At 33.7% G+C, this 21,571-nt stretch overlaps 2 protein-coding genes across 4 annotated transcripts in view; one reads left to right on the forward strand and one right to left on the reverse strand.

Moving 5' to 3' along the window:
• Positions 1–9,344, forward strand: part of LOC115883359 (myosin-15-like) — a 55,323-nt gene extending 45,979 nt beyond the window's left edge. For both annotated transcript variants that reach the window (XM_030901723.1, XM_030901724.1), the window contains exons 2-11: positions 3,202–4,670; positions 4,960–5,507; positions 5,579–5,687; positions 5,799–5,972; positions 6,865–7,026; positions 7,088–7,213; positions 7,522–7,721; positions 7,784–7,948; positions 8,087–8,242; positions 8,305–9,344. In XM_030901723.1, coding sequence (XP_030757583.1) covers positions 3,221–4,670; positions 4,960–5,507; positions 5,579–5,687; positions 5,799–5,972; positions 6,865–7,026; positions 7,088–7,213; positions 7,522–7,721; positions 7,784–7,948; positions 8,087–8,242; positions 8,305–8,490 — 3,276 coding nt within the window. In that variant the 5' untranslated portion in view covers positions 3,202–3,220 and the 3' untranslated portion in view covers positions 8,491–9,344. The remainder of the gene's footprint in view (positions 1–3,201; positions 4,671–4,959; positions 5,508–5,578; positions 5,688–5,798; positions 5,973–6,864; positions 7,027–7,087; positions 7,214–7,521; positions 7,722–7,783; positions 7,949–8,086; positions 8,243–8,304) is intronic.
• A 1,924-nt stretch (positions 9,345–11,268) lies between these two features.
• On the reverse strand, positions 11,269–21,417 carry LOC115883362 (zinc finger protein 91-like). Of its 2 annotated transcripts, XM_030901726.1 has the most exons (6): positions 21,299–21,417; positions 20,642–21,072; positions 16,827–16,979; positions 16,284–16,500; positions 14,976–15,257; positions 11,271–14,885 (listed from the first exon to the last, which is right to left on the reverse strand). In XM_030901726.1, exons 2-6 carry the CDS (start codon positions 20,786–20,788, stop codon positions 11,842–11,844), a joined length of 3,843 nt encoding a protein of 1,280 aa, XP_030757586.1. In that variant the 5' UTR covers positions 20,789–21,072; positions 21,299–21,417; the 3' UTR covers positions 11,271–11,841. The 2 variants fall into 2 exon arrangements, with proteins under 2 accessions (XP_030757587.1, XP_030757586.1); XM_030901727.1 differs by lacking the exon at positions 14,976–15,257 and having other exon boundaries at positions 11,269–14,885.
• Positions 21,418–21,571: the final 154 nt, after the last annotated feature.

Here is a 21,571-nt window from a genome sequence, read left to right on the forward strand (position 1 = left end):
TGGTTAACAATAAAGGGTTACAGAATCATTGGGAAGAAGCAGTTCACAATAGAACTCAATGGAGAAGAATTGTAAATTCCGGAGTGCGGTAGGCAAATAACATCACGTATCGGGCTTTTCAATCACAGAAAAGCTCATGAAAGAAAACGCCTTGCGAGACCATCTTTTGATGCGTGTCGAATACTCGTCAGCGAGTAATGGCAGTATATGTATAAAGGTTTATAAAAAAAATATAATTAAGAGAGGCAGTCGAAGTGGCGGTACGAGAGAAACAAGGTACAAAGTTTGGATGTGACAACTTCACATTTCTGAGAGCAAAGACGATTAAACTTGTTTCCATTGCTAACTAAGTGAAATTGTTTAAAAATTAGAAGAATTGGCCTATATATGTATAACTCTAATTTTTCGAAGAAAACATATTATAGCTTATATCGCTAAAAAGCAAAAAGCTTAAAAAATGGCGCCTTTTATGAAGTCGTGGCCAACTATGGTTTCCATTTAAAAAAAAACATATGTTTGTATCATATGTCAAAAATTACAGGCTTTAGAAAAAAAAACGGAGGACACAATCTCATTAAGGATGTGATTATCTTACAACTTTTATCTGAAAACTTTTTGTCTAAAATAGTTTATAACGGAATTAGGCACAAATTTTAAAATAGCCGAAATTTGTTTTTTTTTTCGAAATAGTAAGCCATGAAGTTTTTCAAAAATCTGAAAGGCGCATATTTATGACCCCACAAAACTGCAATTGTTTCCCCATTTACCCGACTCTCTATCTCCAGTAGTTTCCGAGATACCCATAGAGAACATAGTAGGAAACTCACCCTGTATATGGTAGTTTTCGGCGTTCAAAACTCGATTTGACAACCCAACTCGTTAAATCGTTGCAGATTTTGCTTTGTTTATGTTTTAGGTTTCATTAAACGTCCTTTTTAGGAAAATTGTGAGCTTGGGAATTTTATTCTTTATAACGAGTAAAAAGTGAGATTACTCTTTATAATAGTTTACAAATATTCTATGCTATGGACCGTTAAAATACATGATTGGGTTAATTTACAACATCTGTTGTTAATTTGGCTTTAAAGTGACTGTAAAATTCAAATGAAACATTTCACTGAGATAGAATGCCTTATTGATCTTTTACTCAGATATATAGGTTTTTTAGAAGGTCCGAAGATCATTATTGAGATTCTGATCTTATGCAACAAAAATATACTTTTACTCCAGGTGATTTAAACATTAAATATAGAGAAATTTTATTGCAGTTCTTTTAGTTACTTTTTCTATTAATTACCTTGAAATCTTTGTTTATGGTGTAAAATATTCCAACTAATTTTGTACAGAGGGTCCTCACAAGCAGTGATATATGAAAATTTTCAGTCACAAACAAATAAAAATAAAATCGCGTAAACTGTTTTTTTTTTCGAAATCTTCGGAATTTTTAAATTTTTAAAGTGATATTTTGATCAGCATCCGATATAATCGATCATCCGGACACGAATTTGGGTCACCCTATACAAAAAAAGTGATGAAATATGTTTGCGAGAGCTATATTGGTGTAAAAAATTGATTCAAAAATTAAAAAGATACCACCAGTGACAGCAATTAGCACAAGACATAAAAAAGCCCAATTAAAATGGAATCACCCATTTATGGTATCAGGAAAAACTGTTTTTCGCATCTTATATGGACTTTTTTTCTAATTTCTCCTTGTCTAGACTGATAGAGTCATTAAAGAAAAATTAAAGAAAAAGGAAATGTAGGCTAAGGTTATTTCGGCCTTATAAAAAATTGCTTTTATGGGCATAAATCCCACTTCAAGATCAAGATTATCGTCCAGTCAATTCGATGTTTGTATTTAAGTTTCTCTTGAGGTCGAATTCGAGCTAAAAAAAGTATTAAACTACTTGGACGTATGCCACCAGATCGGTTTTTTTTCTAGTTATGGTCCGATATTGTACAGGGTGTCGTAAAATTCGATCCTTTTATCATTGGGATGTCGGAAACTACAAGTTGAGCAATTAAAACATAATAATGTTAGAATTAAGAATAGACAAAAAATAAATTTTGATTATAGCTACAGGGTGTTAAGGTAACAAATCTAAAAAACGGTGTATTTAAAAATGCAGTCATGTATGTATAATAATTACAATCAATCAATTAATGAAAGTTTATAATAGAGTAAGTCAATTAACCCTTTTTTCACAATTGTGTTGATCCACACTTCATCCAGAATAATTAAAACACTGTTCCAAAAATAGGCTGGCTTTCGACACTAACCAGACTATCACCTGGATAAATAATCTTTTCATGGATAGAGCTCATTCGTTATATTTTTATTAGGGTTAATTTTTCCTGTAAACTCTTTTATAAATAGCTTATTCATTAACCTCAATACCTCAAAAGCATTTTCATTAACTTTATTAGCAAATTTAATAAGCATTGTATAGTTTGTTATCAGATGATTTTTTTAATGAACTGAAAAAATATATCAAAGCAAACCTTTGAAGGAGGGTAAAAGGACAATATATTAATGTACTCTCAACATATTAATGTACTCACATTGGGTTAGAGAACGTTTTTTGAAAAAATATAGGTGGAATCAGTCGAATTCTTACATCTTGACCAATACGCAGACTTTTTTAAAGAAATATTACATCGGGGTTGTAATAATTTAAAAAAAATTAAAAAAGTAAGTAATATATACCGGGTGCGTCTCAAAAGTGAATGGACTACCGGAAATGACTACAACTTTTGATTTTTAAATGGCAACCTCGGTATATTTTTACTTTATTCGATAGTAAATGCCACTCTGAATAGAATGACATATCATATGTCAACTTTTGACATTTTCTCATATGGTTTATTTGAAATTGTAACATGCGGTTCATATGACTCGAAATACCAAGTGTGTGGTACCAAATTATTCGTAAAAAATGCTTTTTCCAAATATGCTAACGAGCCACCTTATCGTTCCATTTGAAAAAAAGAGATATGATTAAAAATACGATTGGGGCATTTTTTAACCGGCCCAAAATCCCGCCAGATGCGCCAAATTCTAAACGAATGACCCCTGTATCTAGAATAAATTTAGTCTCTCCGCTATGCATTTATATATAAATACAAGACGTTTCCGTATTGCAAATCTAATTCCTTTGTATATGTCAACGATATTTATATCACTTTCGTCTATTTCAGGACGGACAATTAAACGGAAATGGACCCGGACATTCCAGAGAACACTCAGCCAGAGCCTGTAAACATCACAGTACATTCTGAAGCCAAAGAAGATGCTTTACCTCCACCTGCCATGGAAGAACACGAAGATATTGAAGCAGACTCCAACATTCACGGGTTCCTAAACATCACAAACAACATCACAGTGATCGAACAACATCTCAATAATTCTAGTGACAGTAAAAAACAGTTATTGTGCGAAGGTAGTGATAGTGGTGTTGAAATAGCTGAAACTATAGAGTATCAAAGAGCCCTAAGTTCGAACAGCGGTGTTTCTCAGGATTTCGACAATATCTGCGCTCAATCTTGCGACTCTTCGATCATTTCTTGCTGTTCTAACTACGAAGAAGCCTACAATCTTTTAGTCAGGAAGAATTCGACGCTTTTGGAGGATTATACCTTGAGAAACGGTGACGTTACCAGTGAGAACGGCAGTGAAAGTTCTTCACTGAGCGGATCCCAAAGCAGATGTAGACGTAGCACTCTATCATCAGCGAAGAAGAAAATCCTGAACTCAAACGAGTCAAAAAAGACACCCACAACTGCAATCAGGGATAGATCCAAGTCAAAACCACCCGCAACACCACTAAGAACGTCGAGTAATCCTTCCCGACTCAAAAGCTTGGATAGGCTTCAAAGTAAGACTGCGCCAACTTCACGAACAAGTATTGCAAGCTCCAGGAGTAAACCTGTACCAAATAACCTGGATCTTAACAGGAAAGACTCTGTTAGGAAAACTCAAGGACCTAGATCTATGCCTCCCACTTGTTTGAGTAGAACTTCCACCCAGGCAACACCTACAGAAGACAATAGATGGTCCAGTAAGACATCTTCTGCCATGACGAGGTCTCTGAGAGTCAATACTGAACATAAATCTAGAATATCACATACTGACAGTAAGACTATAGAAAAATATGCTACACTACCGAGAAGGAAAAAAGAAAAAGACAAAGTTATTGATGAAAAGAAAGTTCTTAATCCTTCTACGACAATAAACAAGAAGAGCTCTAAAGAGAACACTCCCTCCAGAATGTTTAGTTCGTTATATGTCCCGAAAAACAAAGCCAAAACGAAAATATACCACGAAATGAACGTCCAGACGGCCTTGACGATGTGTGATATAGACAAGGCCTTGAATGGTGCCATGGTGTCTCCGAAAGACCCCCAAGACATCGATCAGTGTACCAAAGAGGTTCAGGTCGATATCCATTCGAAAGAAATGGAGAAACTCAAAAACCAACTGAGGAATTTGACTGAGAAATACGATAGTTTGCTGAGTCAGCATAAGGATCAGACTGAGAAGTTGAACGAGACTGAATCGAGGCTTAAGGCTGAGACTTTAGAGAAAAAAGGCTTGAGAGAAGAACTGAACAATAATACTCAAAGGGTACTTGCCATATTAGGACAAGCAGAAAATACTGAAGCTACAGGTAAAGTATTATCAAGTATTTCTTTTGCATAATCAAAATTCTCACTCTAAATTTTACATAACCAAATTGTCACTCTAAATCGCTGTCTATTTTGGACAGATGTCACTTGTCTTGTCATTATTCTAACAAAAGTTTCATCTTATAATAAAATTTTAATCAATCACAATTGTTTATCTCCATCATTTACCGGATTAATAATACAGGAATTACAGATGAGTTGAGTGTTACGGCCTTGAATTTTTACTCCCAGCGCGCGTAAAGAAGTTTCAGAAACTTAATCTCTTTGCAGAATCGAGCTCTTCCAATGACAGTTTGCTGGTGCTGGAAAACAGGTTTCAAAACGTCAGTCAGGTGATCATCCAACAAGAGGAGGAAATAGCCAAACTCAACAACTACTGTCGTTCCTTTCAAATAGACCTAGAAAAAAGCCTGGCAGCTCAAAAAACTCTCCTCCAGCAACACCAAGACCTTGAAGCTGAAAGTATAGAGCTTCAGGAGTTCATGCAAGCTGAAAAAACGACTTTGGCAGATGCTTTGAAAGAGGCGGAAGGTGAAATAAAAAGATATCAGCAAGTATTAACAGAAAAAGATAAGGAACTAGCCGAACAACAGGAAGAGTGTAAACAGCTTGCTAGGCTTAGTGAGCAAAGACGTTTAGAGAAATTAGGACTGCAAGCTAGAATAGGAAACTTAGAGGCTAAAAGTAGAGAATTGTTAGTACATCAAGGAAGCTCTGTATCTGGAGCTTCTGTAGCTTTAGCTTCCCTTATTCAAAGGCTTAGTGGTCTGGTAGATGAACTTGTAGCAGCTTACAATATCTCAGATCAGGAACTAGAAGTGAGTATATCAATAAATCTACTCCAATTCTTTCATGTCAATGATATTAATGATTTGTTTTATTATTACAGGATGTAATATATCACAACGAAGCATATAATAACAGTAGCAGTAGTGTAGAGTCCACTCCAGAAAAATCCAGAATATTTACTGAAGACAAGCAGTCTCCAAATGGAAAAGGTTTGTTTCTACAATAACTAGGTTTTTTAGTCAAACGCTGCTTAATATGCAACAGCAATACGCTCACTCCTAAAGAAAATATATAAATTTTTCAAAGTCTTTTCTTTGTAGGTTCTTCGTTTGTTTCTGCTGTGATCAATGCCATAAAAAACGCAGCCTCCGGTAAGGATTTGAGCAGAAAGGACAGCCTGTATGACCGCAGCAGTTCGAACGAAATGTTAGATTCTGAAACTGAACCATGCCTCATGATGGAACACGTTCTGGAAGACGTGGTGGTTCCTGATGGTTTGTATATATAATAGTACTAGCTCTTATCGAAAAACAACGTTTCCAATGACCTCAATTATGTTATAATTAATAAAAATAGTATTATAAAAGTTTGTGCAGAGTTTTTTGCTTCTAAAGCAAAAGGATATCACTGAGATTTTTACTGTTTAAAGAGTAACTGTTAAAAGTTTTAACCGTTACTGATGATACTGTTAACAGTAACTGTTAAAGATTTTAACAGTTTTACTGTAATATTTTTAGCTTTTTAAATGTAAACTGTTAAAGGTTTTAACAGTTACTGCTAAAACTTTTAACAGAAAACTGTTAAATTCTTACTGTTTAAAGAATAATGGTTAAGTTGTTTCTCAGTATTCTGTCATGTCATAATTAATAGTATCACTATAAAACTTTGTACAATGTTTGCTATAGGTTATAACTGAAATTTTTACTGTTTAAAGAGTAACTGTTAAAAGTTTCAACAGTTTCTGGTAACACTTTTAACAGTTACTATTAAAACTTAACTGTTTTACTGTATTGTTATTTGTTGTTTTTTCGTAATGGTTTATATTTTTAAAGAGTAACTGTTACAACTTTTAACAGTTACTTCCAAAACTTTTAACTATTTCACTGTATGGTTTTTACTTTTTAAAAAGTAAATGTTTCCAATATCTTCTTATATTCAGTTAGGTCACTTAAGGAGACTGTCTGCATTTTGTACTTCTATGTCAAGCAGTTTCGGCTGTTTGTTGATCCTTAAGTCAGCCAGCATCGATTTTTGCATATTCTACATATATAACTTTTGCATAGACGCTAAATAAGGAAAATATACTAAAAAACCCTTGAAAATTATTTGATACTGAAATAAACTTTTTTATACGCTGTACAATCATTATAAACATATTTTTTGTAGGTCATTCACACAATATGATCTCTTCAGGACATGGCAGCATGCTGAGTTCGAGGCTAACTCACAGCGAGAGTTTGAAGGACGTTTCAAATATATACCTGAGCAGGCAGTGTTCTGAACCGACTAGTCTCAATACGTCATTAACCAGTGATATTTTCTCTTTAAGTATGTTACAGAAATATTTTTGGGGACTCCCTGTACTAAATATTAATATATTTTTTTCTAGGTGAGTTTTTACCACCTATTTCTCTAGTTGATCAAGTGATAGATGTCGATAACGTCATCACCAGGTTATTGAAGGTCATCAGGATCATTCAGATTGAGAATGACGATTGCATGAATGAACTACAAGGTATAAAATAGTTATTTTTGAGTTTACTGTACAAAATAAGTTTTTTTGAAATAAAACATTCACTTGAATGTATTATAAAACACTAATTTTGCACATAAAATGCAAGAATTTTGTACAAAACTGTGCGTTCTTGCTATTTAGTTAAAGAGTTTAAACTAACTTTTGGCAGTAGGTAACTGTTGAAATTTTTAACAGTATGTAACTGCTAAAACTTTAACAGTTACCCTTGCTACTTAACCGTTACTGTTTAAACTTTTAAGTGACAGTAACTGTTAAATCACTGTAATGTTTCCTACCGATTTTTCTAGATCAAAGAGACTCACTGACAGAACAAGTTGACAAACAAAAAGAAACCAACAAACTAGTGGTAAAACAGCTGAAAGACTGGGAAGTCTTAGGTGCCAGACTCAAGAGTGAAGTCAAAGAGTTGATGAGTCAGCTGAGTCGGAAAAACACTGAGATGGATGGAGTGAAAAGTGAATTGAACAAACAAAGAGAAGAGGTAGAGGTAAATAAATTATTCTTTTAATAATAAAAAGTGTTTTAAACAACAAAAAATATATATTTTAGAAGTTGAATCAAGATGTGTGTGATCTGTCAACAGCTCTGTCAAAGGCTGAGCTTGAAATGAGAGTGAAAGATGAAGATGTTGATAGACAAATAGGAGTTTTTAGTGATACTGGTGAAATTCCATCAGAGGAGGTCTTGGCAAGACTTATTGTTACACAAAACGAGGTAATTCGCACTCATTTTTTTATCTGTATATTACATCGTCAAGTCTTGAAATATTTAATGTAATAATACACAGTTCCATAAATATCATAATATAATAAAGCATCATGTTAAGTTTCAAGATTGTTTAATCTCCTCTAGGTTCCTTCTTTGAAAGAGAAAATTGCTGACAAAGATAAACGACTGAACGAATTGAACCAAGAGTTCCTAGCCAGCAAACAAGTACTGACTGAAAGCCTGAAAGATGCCATGAACGAAACCAAGAGACAATACGACGCCATTGACAGCGCTTTGGAGGTAAAACTAAACAGAAAAAAATATATTTTTCGAAAGTAATAAAAAATATAAACATCTTTTAGGTACTTCACAGTATCCAACCCGTAGTCCAACAATGCCCTCCCCTATCCCAACTACAAAGAGACCTAGAGGAAGCGAACTTTCTTAGCGCTTCCACCATGCCTTTGGTAACACCAGCAGATTGCAACGCCAACGCAGGGTTGCTTCAAGGAGTCGAAATCACTCACGCTATCAACACTACTGCCTAAAAAAACACTAATTTCTAATAGTTTACGATTTATTCATAGATTGAGCCATTTTGTGCCAGTGGGTTAGAAGAGGATAAAGCTTATAAGGTTGTTATTCAATAATGTTTCATTTTTTGTCAAAAAAAAAATCGTGATATATTACTAAAAAGCGCTTTAAAATGTTTTTGTTTTGAGCGAGTTTAAAAATAAGGTTATGTAGCAAAACAATATGGCTATCACCAGCTGATCTCTGTTTTGGTTCAATAAATAACCAAATTTTTAGAGAAAGACTATAGGTATTGTTAAAAAATGTTGTTTTATCACCTAGATTCAGTCATATACAAAATTTTCGTTCGTACATTAGTAAAATTTAAAGATTAGCACAAAAAAAACGACCAAAAAAATTAAATACGTTGTTATATTGTCAATTTTCAAGTTAGAGTATGGCTTGAAACAAATCAAAAAAGAATCATTGAATTGTACATATATTTCCGAATTTTCCTTGTGTACCTATATACAACGTGTTCCAAAAATAAGTCCAAAAAACTTGGATATTATTGTAGTGTAGTTTTGACCTCCCCTTTTCTCATAAAGGCTGATAATAATATGCCATCCAAGTTATTATGTAATATATTTAATTTCACCTTTTTTCTCGATAATAACGGTATGAAATTATATGATAATTTTTTAGTTTTTTTTCAAGTCTTTTAAGTATAAAACAACTGTTTCTGTTTTTTTTTATACCCCATGACCATAATTGTTCAAAATTCGAAACAAAATTGTTTTATATTCATCTCAACTGTTTAGTTTTAATTTTTTTTCATTTAGATATTGGTGCTTTCAACAAGATTACATATTTTTAGAATGTATTGTAAAACGGCCATTTTATTATAAATAAATTTTATTTAAATTTTGAAACTCTCTTGTTTTATTTCTTCATTAGAACAATTCTTGTGAAGCAATATAACAGTTGCTTGCACTGTTGCCAACTTAGCGGTTTTCCCGTTAGGTTTAGCGATTTATTTTTCAGTTTAGCGGGAAAAAAATATTATTTAGTGGCTAGCGGGTTTTTAGAGGTATGCATTTTTCAAGCAGTTCAGAAAATTAGGTTAAGTTCAGTTAATGGAAAAACAACATGGTTACAATCAGCTGATCTCTGATTTAGTCCTGATGATTGATGACTAGTTTGTATACAAAACCTTACTATACAGGATGTAGTTATAATAGTTTCCATAAAATTGCATATTTTTTCTAAACTGACTTCCAAAAAAATGTTTTTTTGTCGCGTCTTCCGTACTTCTTCTGGATTTCTCTGAAAGTTAAATGTTAAAGCACTTAGCTAAACATAGACACTCAAAATCCCATTCAAATCGGAATAACGGTTTTTTAAATATCTAAAAAAATATGTGGACCTCTAGCGGACAAACAAAGCACTTTTATATAGGGATAAATTGTATCCAATGGCCTTATTTTGATTTCAAAAATACGTAGTAGTTCTATGTCCATGGAATATTGGGACACACTATATTTATTATAAATAAAAATTCATTTAAATTTTAGAACTCTGCTTTTATTTTCTTTCTAGAATTCATATTAAATAATGGAAAAAAGTCTTCAAACAAAAATTATAACAAATATAAATAACTAGAAAAATATTAAATAGTCTTAAGATATGTAATTTAAAAAAATATATATTAGGCGTAGTGGTACATCTATAGATCATAGAAATTTCATGACCCAAGGAAATAATATATTTTTAACACTCCTTATAGAAAAAAAACTTCTTTGTAAATGGTAAAAATAATTGTTCCTTTCGTCATTTTGTAGATTTGGGAAAATAAAGGAAAATTTCTAAATTTAACGTACTAATAATACAAAAAAAAATAACAAAATAATAATACAAAAAAAACATTAATAGTAATAAATATTTACAAATAGATATTCTCTAAATATCCTCACACTTTTTATGTATATTTACAAAACACCTGTCAACAGATTTGTTTTCTTTAAGTATACAGGGTGGTACGAAAGTACCGGAATTATATGACATTATCTATGTGGTAACTAGCGTCATCTATGAGTAGAGAAAAAAGTTAATTTTAATGTGTTTTTTTCAGAGTCAATTGCCTAAATATTATTTTGGGAATTTAAAAAATCTAGTCTATACATAGGAAGGAATATTTTTTAGATCAGATATACTGAGGATTTTTATAAGTTTACTCTCTTCAAACGTTGATAGAATTTTAAATTTCTCAATGGCACATAGACACATTTAGTATATTTTTCTCCAAATATTTACAAAAAATCCAAAATAAATTTAAAACCCCCCGTTTTTGTTCTTTTCGTGTGTTTTAAAATTAACAAGTAAAAATACTATAGAGTAAATGAATATTAAAAAGTACTGGAAAAAGATAAGTAAAATAATATTAAAAAACATCAGTAAAAAATGGTAACATATTAATAATAAAAAAAACCAAGTAAAATATCAACGAAAAAGCAAAACAATAAAATAATAAATAAAAAAGAACTGTGTCATTTTTTTTTATAATACAGGATGTTTCACAAATAGGTACAAATATGTTACCTAGTAATTTAGCTGTAGTGTAAATTTTTATAAAGTTCAAAAATATCGTATGTTTTTTTTAATTTAATAATAATAATAATAGCTCCCGTATATAGCGGTTAACGCCTTGGGAGTAACAAGGTACAGCTTGCCATACTAGAGCCGTTCGGTATACAAGGAAGGTAATGTGGCTAGCACTACGCTTCAACCGCCTATTATTACCTCAGGATTGTGAATCCCAAGTACTCATTTAAGGCTGAGTCGACCTAGGTACCCAAAAACTATTTTTATTTTAATAAAAATAGTCCACTACTGGTAGACGAGATTGGTAGACGAGAGAAATTTTTTACAAAACTATTTACTACTTACTTATTTTACAAAACTTTTTAAAACTGCTCTTTCCTTGTCTGTATATCAAAGTCACGCAACGTTGCCACTTCGTGCATAACCCTTAAGGATAATTATTCAGTGTAGCGGTTAAGGACTAACCTACATTCTTAATTTTCAATAAGATCCCAATAATGTCATAATTAGTCATAAAAATTAAGATTAAAATTGGATTTATATTTCGGTTTATTTTAGAAACACCCTGTATATATATTTTTGTCCCAATAAGCTTAAGACGCACATCGAAAATTGGCATTTAACATGTATTTTCGGGTTTTAAATTTATAATGGAAACAAGTGACTCAAAACACGAATCTCTAAGACACGGTCGCTATTTTTTGACACACCCTGTATCATCACTATCCCTGTAAATCACACGCGCGCTCTCAATCTAAAGTCGCGTCTCCGCTGGTAACGCTACGTCAAAACGGATGCGCGTTGATCGTGTGCGTTCGCAGATCCTTGGCATAACTGAAGACCATACTACAGATCGAACACGAAAATACTTTTCCCGTACTACCAGAAGAAGTACTAGTACTAGAACTACCCCCGTTCGTCAAAGCAGCCTTCTGTTTTTCGTGAACTTTCAAGTGAATGGTTAGAGAGTTTTGTTTTTCGAAAACTCTATCACACTGGGTACATTTAAACTCTACTTTAGCGTGTTCTGGATGATGCTGTCTTATATGAGTATGAAGAGTGTCAATTCTACTGAATCCAGAACTGCAATGTTCACAGGGATATTTTTTAATGATAACCTGCTGGCTATTTTTCTTCTGTCGCTCGAGAAAGTCATGAAATCTTTGGTGCATTTCGTATTCATTTTGAGTGGCGAAATCCTGATTGCACGTCTCGCATCTCGGGACTAACATAACCTCATCCATACTCCTGTGTTTTTCCAGGATATGGATTTGAAGTGCCGTGTCGTTGGGTAGCTGCGCAGAACACGTACTGCATTGGAATTTGGAAGCTTGTTGCGCAGGTTGTTGTTGCTGAGGTTTGGGAGTGATTTTCTTCTTAAAAACTTTGGACTGTCTGACGATTTTTGAAGCTATCACACCGTGGGCCGTGTTAGTTTCCGGAGCTGATTGACTTAGTAGTCTCTTTTTAGCGAAAATGCGTTTGTGCCAGCCCGCGTGGGAGTTTAGGGCTAAGACAGTTACAAAAGCTTTCTTGCAAATGCCACATTTATACCTCCTATCTCCCAAGTCTTTTCGTTTGATTCTACTAACCTTAGGTTTAGCAGTTTCGTCATGTTCCTCGTGCATGTGTTGCGCAAACTCAGCAAAATTATCGAAAGTAACCTTACAGTATTTACACAGATTTGTGTTTTTGATCTTGGTAACTTCAGTCGTATTTTTCTCTTCTTTATCGTCGTCTTTTTGATCAACCTCCATCTCGTTTACCAGCTGAGGCATACCGTCCAATCCTTCAGAATGTTCTGATGACTTATGCTTCTCCAATTCATCAGCGTTATCCAGACAAACATGGCAGATGTTGCAGGTGATTTTTTTCGATGGTTTCTTGGCTGGATTTACACCGTGACATTTCATGTGGTCCCGTAATTTTCCTTTGGTTGCGAATACTTTGAAACACCTCTTGCAAGTGTGGTAAGACCCTCCTTCCTCATCAGGATCAGCTTCTTTCTCTAATGAGGCTTTCTTTTTTGCTTTGGCTATGGCAGATTTGTCTGATTTCAAGTCGTTTAAGGTCATGCGCTCGTGCATTTGGGTGTGGAGGTACAGAGCTGCTCCGGTAGTGCACATCCTGTCGCAGTACTGGCACTTTTTCGGGAAATCGTTTTTTCTCTTGTACAAAATTCCGTGTTTGTTCTTCATGTGCTCTTTCAAAGTTTTCACGCTAAGGTACACTTTCTGGCAGGAAGTACAGACGAATCCGTCGTCCTTTTTCTCCTCTGTCTTTTCGACGGTTTCAAGAACAGGCATTCCTTCAATATCCATAGTATCTCCGTCATCTTTCAACGAACTTCCCGACTGAGACTTGTTAGATCTATCTTCGCAAACCAGCTTGTGGTTCTTCAACTCTTCCTTACTCTTAAACATCGTGTCACAGAGTTCGCACATAACCATCACCTCACCCAATAAACCATTAACTTCACCCACAGGACTCAGCATGGTGGACTTGTAGGAATGTGTTTTGGAGTCTCTGTGAATTTTCAGGTTCAAGTGAACGCTGCGGTGTTGCTCTAATTCGCCTTGGAACTGGAACATCTTGTCGCAATCTCCGCAAGGTTTGGGCGGATGTTTTTCTTCCAAATGTTTAGCCCATTTAGCTGTGGGGTACATTCCTCCACAATCCGGACAGCTGTACAACGAATCGTCTTCTTCTCTCGCTTGAACTGGCATAGGAACTTCGTTTTTCTCCAGGTGAGTTTTGTAATGTCTCGCCATGTTATGGATGCTCGCGTACACTTTGTGACACAAAGGACACTCGGATGGGTTTTTCCAGGTCGGGTTAAATTTCACAGCTTCGTTTAGCATCTTCTTGAACACTGTTTTCGGCGCCATGTCTAGCGGTTCCGGAGGGATCTCCGAGTCGTATATCTGCACTAAAATCGGGGGTTTCACCGATTTTTTTCTCTCCCTTTTTCCTTCAACTACGTTTGCTTCAGTATCAACTTCCTTGTGGTGGGAGAATGGCTTTCTAGGACTGTATCCGTCCTCTTGAAGAAGTACAAAACCTTCTGAAGAGTCGTGGAGTTCTTGACAGTGTTTCACAAACTCTTCCTGCGTGGTGGTAGTGATGAAACATATGTCACAATAGTATGAAAGGATGCAAGAGTTGTAACAGTGGTTCCTGTATTCTTCCAAAGTGTCAAAAACGTATCGGCATGAACAGTAAAATGGAGGCGAACCAGACGCATGATCTTCTTCTATATGTTTGCAAAAATCTTCGTAGAAACTGTACAAAAAGCGACAACGGTTACATTTGTAGTTTTCGTACAGCCTGGTCTTGACTTCGCTTCTTTTTTTGAGGTTTGACAGCTTGATCAAGGTCTCGAATTGAGTTCTGGTGCATTTGGTGTGGTGTTTGGTGAACGTTGATCGGTCAGTGAAAGAAATCATACAGTTGTAGCAAGTGAAAAGAGGAAACCAGATGCGTAGCTCTCGAAGGTGAGAGTGAAGGTTTCTTGAGGTTTTGTGCTGGACATTGTGGCAGGCGCATTGAAGAGTGTGGAACATTGAAACCATAGCCTTACATTTGTCAATGTAGCTCAACTCGATTTTGGATAAAGGTTCGCATTCTATGGGGGTGGAGTCTTTTTGAACCAGTTTTAAGCCGGCGGCGAACTGGATTTTTTGTTGGTCACTTTCTGGAGTGTTTTCGGTTGGTTCTTCTTGAGTTTTTTCGGGTTCTGTTTCTTCAGGATTTTTGGGTTCATCTTCAGTCTGTTCTTGTTGTTCTTCTTGACATTTTTCCGTTTCTTCGGTGTTATTTACTTCTGAAACTAAATAAAAAAATTTGATAATAAAAATATATAAAATTTGTCTCTAAAATTAAAAAAAAACACATTTTTTAACCCCTGAAATATACTTACCAGTGTTCTCTTCAGACATATTCAAGGAGCTGTCATTATTTTCAGGTGGTACTTCGCCAGAAGTATCAAGAGAAGGGACAACAGAGGTGTTTTCTATTGCTATGTCCTTCTCGGTTTCAGCTGACAGATCTTTGGGTTGATCTGTCACGGCCACGGGGTCGCTGGCTTTCTTAATTTCGTTCATTGGCGTTCTTTTATCCTTGCGATGGAGCACGTTCTGATGCCTCCTCATGTTCTGAATTGTGCCGAACAGTCGGCCGCAATCCGGACATCTTGTTTCTTCTGTCAACGACAAAAAATTCACTTACCTCCATTGTATGACAAAAGGGATGTGCAAAAGTATCGACATTTATAAAGCGTCGATATCGATAACAAACTATTGTGCAGAAGTATCAAAATTTTAAAAATCTCGATGGTTGCAAAAAGTCGATATCGATATTCATAAATTATCGATACTGGTACTTAAAAAATGTCGATATTGCTATTTGTAAAATATCGTGTTAAAACTTCAAATTTTTGAAAAATCGATGTTAATAAAATGTCGATATCGCTATTTATAAAATATTTAAAGAGTCTAGATATATTAGTCTAGAGAAATATCGATATCGAAAGAATATCGTGCAATAGTATCGAAGTTTAAAAATATCGATAGCTGCAACATGTCAGTAACGATATTTATAAAATATCGATATCAACAAAAGTAGCAAAAGTTAAAATATCGATAGTAGCAAAACGGCGGTAACGATATTTAAAATATCGATATCGACAAAATGTACAAAAATATTGAAAATTAAAAATACCGAGTGTTACAAAACGTCGGTAACGGTGTTTATAAAATATCGATAATCGACAAAAGTATTGAAAGTTAAAATATCGATAGATGCAAAATGGCGGTGTCGATGTTTATTAAATATCGACTTTGACAAAATATCGTACAAATATATCAAAAATTAAAAATACCGAGTATCGCAAAATGTCCGTATCGATATTTATATAATATCGATATCGATAAAAGTATAGAAACATAAAATATCGATAGTTGCAAAATGACGGTATCGATATTTGTTAGATATCGACTTCGACAAAATATCGTACAAATATATCGAAAATTAAAAATACCGCAAAATGTCGGTATCGATATTTTTATAATATATCGATATCGACAAAATATCGTGCAGACGTATCGAAAATTTAAAATATCGATAGTTGCAAAATGTCGATATCGAGATTTAGAAAAAAAATCGATATCGATATTTTTAAAAACTCTACAGATTCAATCACAGACGCAGTTTTTAAGAGATATTTTACCTTCTGAATAGTTTCCAGTGGGTGAATTAACCACGAATGGCTCGCCGTGGTTGTCGAAACTGTTAGGAAGGAGGTGAGGTGGTAGATCGTTGTATTCTTCGTCCATGTCTTCGTCCACGTCTACTTCGATTTTGACGGGCCAGCTCACGTGATTTCCGTTCACCAGGCCCACTTCGTTGAACTCGAAATCATCCGGTTCCGGTTTGATGGGAAAACTCTGTAAAATGGCAGCCACTATTAATGACAACAGAAATAAAATATCAAGGAATATAGTATGAGTCATGATATTGATAATAATAAAATAATAATGTATTGTCTACCATTTAAAAAATTTGAATTTGTTTTTTTATAATGTTATCGGTATCGAGAAAAGTTACGAAGATTTAGCTATTTAGGATAGGAATTTAACTGTAAATAAGTTCTATGCATTTCTATCCAAATAATAAAATAAGTTAATAATAATAACTAGTTTAAATAAAAAAAAATGTTCGCGTTTAATTTTCGCTAACCCTGTTTGATTTAGACTATTTAGACCTTACTTACCATTTCATTTGAATTGCAACCGGCGTTTTTGTTCAACCATTCTGCCAATTTTGTCTGGTTTCTGTGGCATTCCCGCTTATATGCGTGAAAGGTATCCAGTCTAATGATGCAATCATTGCAAATGAGCGTCGATATCTTGTCTAGCTTGTTAACCTATTAGAAAAGATAATTTTTCAAAATAAGCCCCACTAATAATACTAGGATCAAATAGGAATAAAAAATTGATATAAACAAACAAAAAATACAACTTACAAAAATCACAGCATTATTCAAACAGATTCCCAAAAGAAATGAAACCAAAATAATAAAAAAAACACTATCACTAAATTCAGGAAATAGAGAAAGACCTGGCAACACAGTTTTGAAAACAATATCAGATCAAGGGCAAATGTTGCACTCGCACACTGCAATTTAAATAACAGTGAGATAATTAAGATAATTTATGATTTAAGATCTAATAAATAAATAAATAAATAAATGAAGTTTTATTATTACTCTATATAACCAAAATTCCTTACAGGTATATAATCAATAAACAACAATAAAAATACTTTAATGAACTACCTACAATTTTGTTATTGTACGGTATAACCCAAAAACTACTTAATGGGATATATTTTATAACTCCCTTCATTATATTTTTTCTTTTGTACCTGAAAGTATAATTATTCTACTAATAACTTCGTTTAATTATAGTAGGTGCCTCAGTTTGAATTTCACAATAGAACTACCCTCGGAACTACCTTTTTCATTTACTGAAAATCGGAAAATATCAAAAATATGTCATCGTTTTCCATTAAAATCCACCTGTTGTCCATTAAATCAATAATAATTTATTAATTTTAGACAATAAAAAATAAATAAATAAGTCCCAAACCAAAAATATTTTTAGTATCCTTAAACTCAAATCCATTCCCCTGAAATCTACATAAACATAGTCCTAAACTTCAGCAAAAGTCGCCTATCTATACTAAAAAAATCCTTAATTTACTGACATACTGATTAATCACGATCCTGCTCAAACCACTCAACGTAAGAAACTCAATTTTGGCATACAGATTGATTCTAAGGTTTAGAGGTTCGATAAGAAGGGATTTTTCGAAATTCCAGTTCCAAAAGGGTGAAACCACCCCTCAAATATTACAATATTTTTTATTTAAAAAACGGCCAAGTTTCCGAAAAAACGCTTAAACACGTATATTTTATTTTGTTTTTTTACATATTTTAAGATTTTTTAAAAATGTATACAGGGTGTTTCGAAAAATCTGGTCAATGATTAATCACGATCCTGCTTAAAGCGCTTGACGTAAAAAGCTGATTTTTGGAAAACAGATTGACTTTAGGGTGTAGAGGTTCGATAAGAAGGGATTTTTCGAAACTCGAATTCTAAGGGGGTGAAACTATCCCTCAAATATTAAAATATTTTTTATTTAAAAAACGGTGAGTTTTTCGGAAAAACTCTTAAACACGTATATTTTATTTTGTTGTTTTACATATTTTAAGATTTTTTATAAATTTATACAGGGTGTTTCATAAAATATGACCAATGAGTAATCACGATTCTGCTTAAACTGCTTGACGTTTAAAGCTGATTTTTGGCAAACGGATTGACTGTGGGGTGTATAAGGAGGTTCGATAAGGAAGGGTTTCTCGAATCTCAAATTGCAAGAGGGTGAAAACGCCCCTCAAATATTACAATATTTGTTATTTAAAAAACGGTTAGTCTTTTGGGAAAATGCTTGGACAAGCATAATTTATTTGTTTTTTTACATATTTTGAAATTTTTTAAAAAATCATACGGGCTGTTCCAAAAAGTTGGGTAATTTCTTAACCACGATTCTGATTAAATTGCTTGACGTAAAAAGCTTATTTTTGACAAACGGATTTTTCGAAAGTCAAATTCCAACGGGATGAAACTACCCCTCAAATATTACCAAGTTATATAATAATATCGCCATATTGTTTTTTCTCATGCTGACATAAATGTGAGAAAATTTTATCCAGTTTGTATGTTAATGGAAATTCTTGCTTTGCTTTATCATCACACCATTACAAATGATTAATTCGACGCGAACGAAGTCGCTGGTACACGCTAGTTTCTATATAAAATTCACTACAAATTACGTTACTGCAGCAAAATCCGTCTTAAACACTTATATTCCCTTTTTGTTGTCATTATTATTGCAAATCAAAGAATAATATTACTACTGGTGTCTTATTCTTACCCAATTTTAATAAAATAGCATATCTAAAAAATCAAGTTAGGATGCAAATATGTAGCTGTAGCAAAACTCGCAATATACATTATACTCCAACAAAACCTGCCTTATCCGAATTATTTTTGTGTCTTCTCTTTAAAAATTAAATATTAATTTTTATTTCTAGAAAAATGAGATACAAAACAATGATTCCACTCAATGGACACGCTTTTTGTAAAATAACGTTTCAAACGTTTGCTAAAACAGTTTTTGCAACTTGGCAATGAAGAAAATCAAAATTAACGATAGACATTAAGTGGAATTTTAGATTAAAAAGAAGCTTAAACATCTTTGTTAAAGCACATTTGAGAATAGAAATTTATGTGCTATTGGGATTTCAATTTTTTTTTATTAAAACATTAATTCTAAAAAACAATTCAATTCATTTTAGAAAGAAAATAATTAACGCCATTTTTATCATTCACTTCTTCCATCCATTTATAATCCTTTTTTCTCCCAAAACAAACGAATATTAATAAAAATATCATTGATACAGTAGATTCAACAAAAGAAATTCACATGGATCATTCAGTTTCCAAAAAAACTGCTGTTAATTTTAATTCACTTAATTTCTTCCAAAATGAAAGCACTCGGTTTAACCTCCATCATTATTTACTTTGAATTGATTGGAAATAATGATAAAAACAAAGAAAAATTACAGGTTTTTGATAACTAAGCTTCAAAAACTATTTTATTACATTTAAAGCTATTCACCCGAGTTTTCGACCAAATTTGTAAAAGAAATAATCAAATAGTTCATTCATTCCTTCTAAAATCAAAACAATGTTAAACACCAGCATCCTTATTTACTTCGAATTAATAATAAATAATGATGAAAACAAAGAAAAATCACAAATTTTTGATCATTAAGTCCCAAAAACTATTCAATTACATTTAAAGTAATTTACCCTAATTTATAAAAGAAATAATCAGTTAATTCATTAATTTCTTCCATAATTAAACCAATATTAAAGCCCAGTATCCTCATTTACTCTGAATTAACTATAAATAATGACGAACAAAGAAAAATTACACGTTTTTGATCATTAAGTTTCAAAATCTATTCTATTATTATGTAAATCCATTTTAAAAGAAAATAATCAAATACATTCATGTTTTCCAATATCAAAATAATATTAATCATCAACATCGTTATTGAATTTATGATAAACAATGTTGAAAACAAGCGAAAGTGACTGTCTTTGTTACGTCACAAGCTGGAGAAAAAGATACGAGTTCCAACACGCCAGGAACATGTTTGAATTGAAAATATCCCAGTTCCCATAATAAATCATCAACTTTTTCGCAAAATCCCACGTGAACCCACACCAAAACACCAAAATCCGTTAATTTTCAACCAGTATCATCGCCCTAAAACGGTGCACCAACCGTTCAAAGCCTGGCCGACTCGCTCTGCAGCCATTTTCCAATCGCTGGCCCAGCCATGGTGCGTAATGTCGATAATGCCGCGACCGGGCGCGCGATTCTCGCCTTTACGGTTCCAAACCGATGGTTTAGACGGTTGTAAAACATGGAAAACATCGTGTAAAAACTCACCTGGACGGCCAACAGTTGTAGAATCTTCTGTGGAAGACGGTTCGGACCTAAGGCGATGTCGTAGATGGATTTTAGCGAGTCCGTTCTATCGGAGAGGCACAGTCTGCAGACGGCAAGGTAATCTGCGCCTCGATGTTGTTCCGCCATGGCTGCACGACTGCTGATGAATGAATTGAATTGCGGAGTCGGCGACGACGGCAAGGAACGTGGCAAGCCAAGAGACACTACTCGATAACACGGCGAAGTTTATAGGAAATTGAGCGATTTCGTCGACATTTTCACCATTTCCGCCGTCTATCCCATCGTTTTCTTCAAATTTTCACGATAATTTAGCTGCCGATACACACCAAAAAACCGAATACCGAACAACCGAGTCAACGTCGTCGCATCATTCCATCAAGTCAGTCTTGTTTTTTAACAATTTGCTCGTTCTAAAAACAATAACATTTGACCTTAACTCAAAGCACTCTAAATTCTATACGAAAAATGTCATTACGTAAAGCGCACCAAAAATATTACATAAAATCAATTTTCTTTCAATACTGCTTTAAATTAAAAACGAAGGTCTGTGAAAGATTCGTCTTGATGAAACAATACAAATAATGAAAGCAGTTGGAGGAGTTGATGAAAATACACCGATTAATGGGGCGTTCTTACCTGGTTCCTTAAGATTTTCAGTCGATAATTGATTTGAAACACTAAAACACTCGTTTTTTTGGATTACTGGAGTTGGAAATGAATGAAAACAACTTCTCCAACTCGAATCGCAGATAAACACTGGCAGAAATTTCAGAGAAATAAGGGGAAACACGTTTGGCAACACTGTACGCAGAATCTTAAGTCGCGTTCACACATCTTAACACACAAAATTATTTATTTTGCTGTTTTAAAAATATTAAATAATAAAATATATACATCAGTGTTTAGTTA

The sequence above is a fragment of the Sitophilus oryzae genome, unplaced genomic scaffold, assembly GCF_002938485.1.
Source record: "Sitophilus oryzae breed Bouriz unplaced genomic scaffold, Soryzae_2.0 scaffold_1870_pilon_pilon, whole genome shotgun sequence".
Classification (NCBI taxonomy): Eukaryota; Metazoa; Arthropoda; class Insecta; order Coleoptera; family Curculionidae; genus Sitophilus; species Sitophilus oryzae.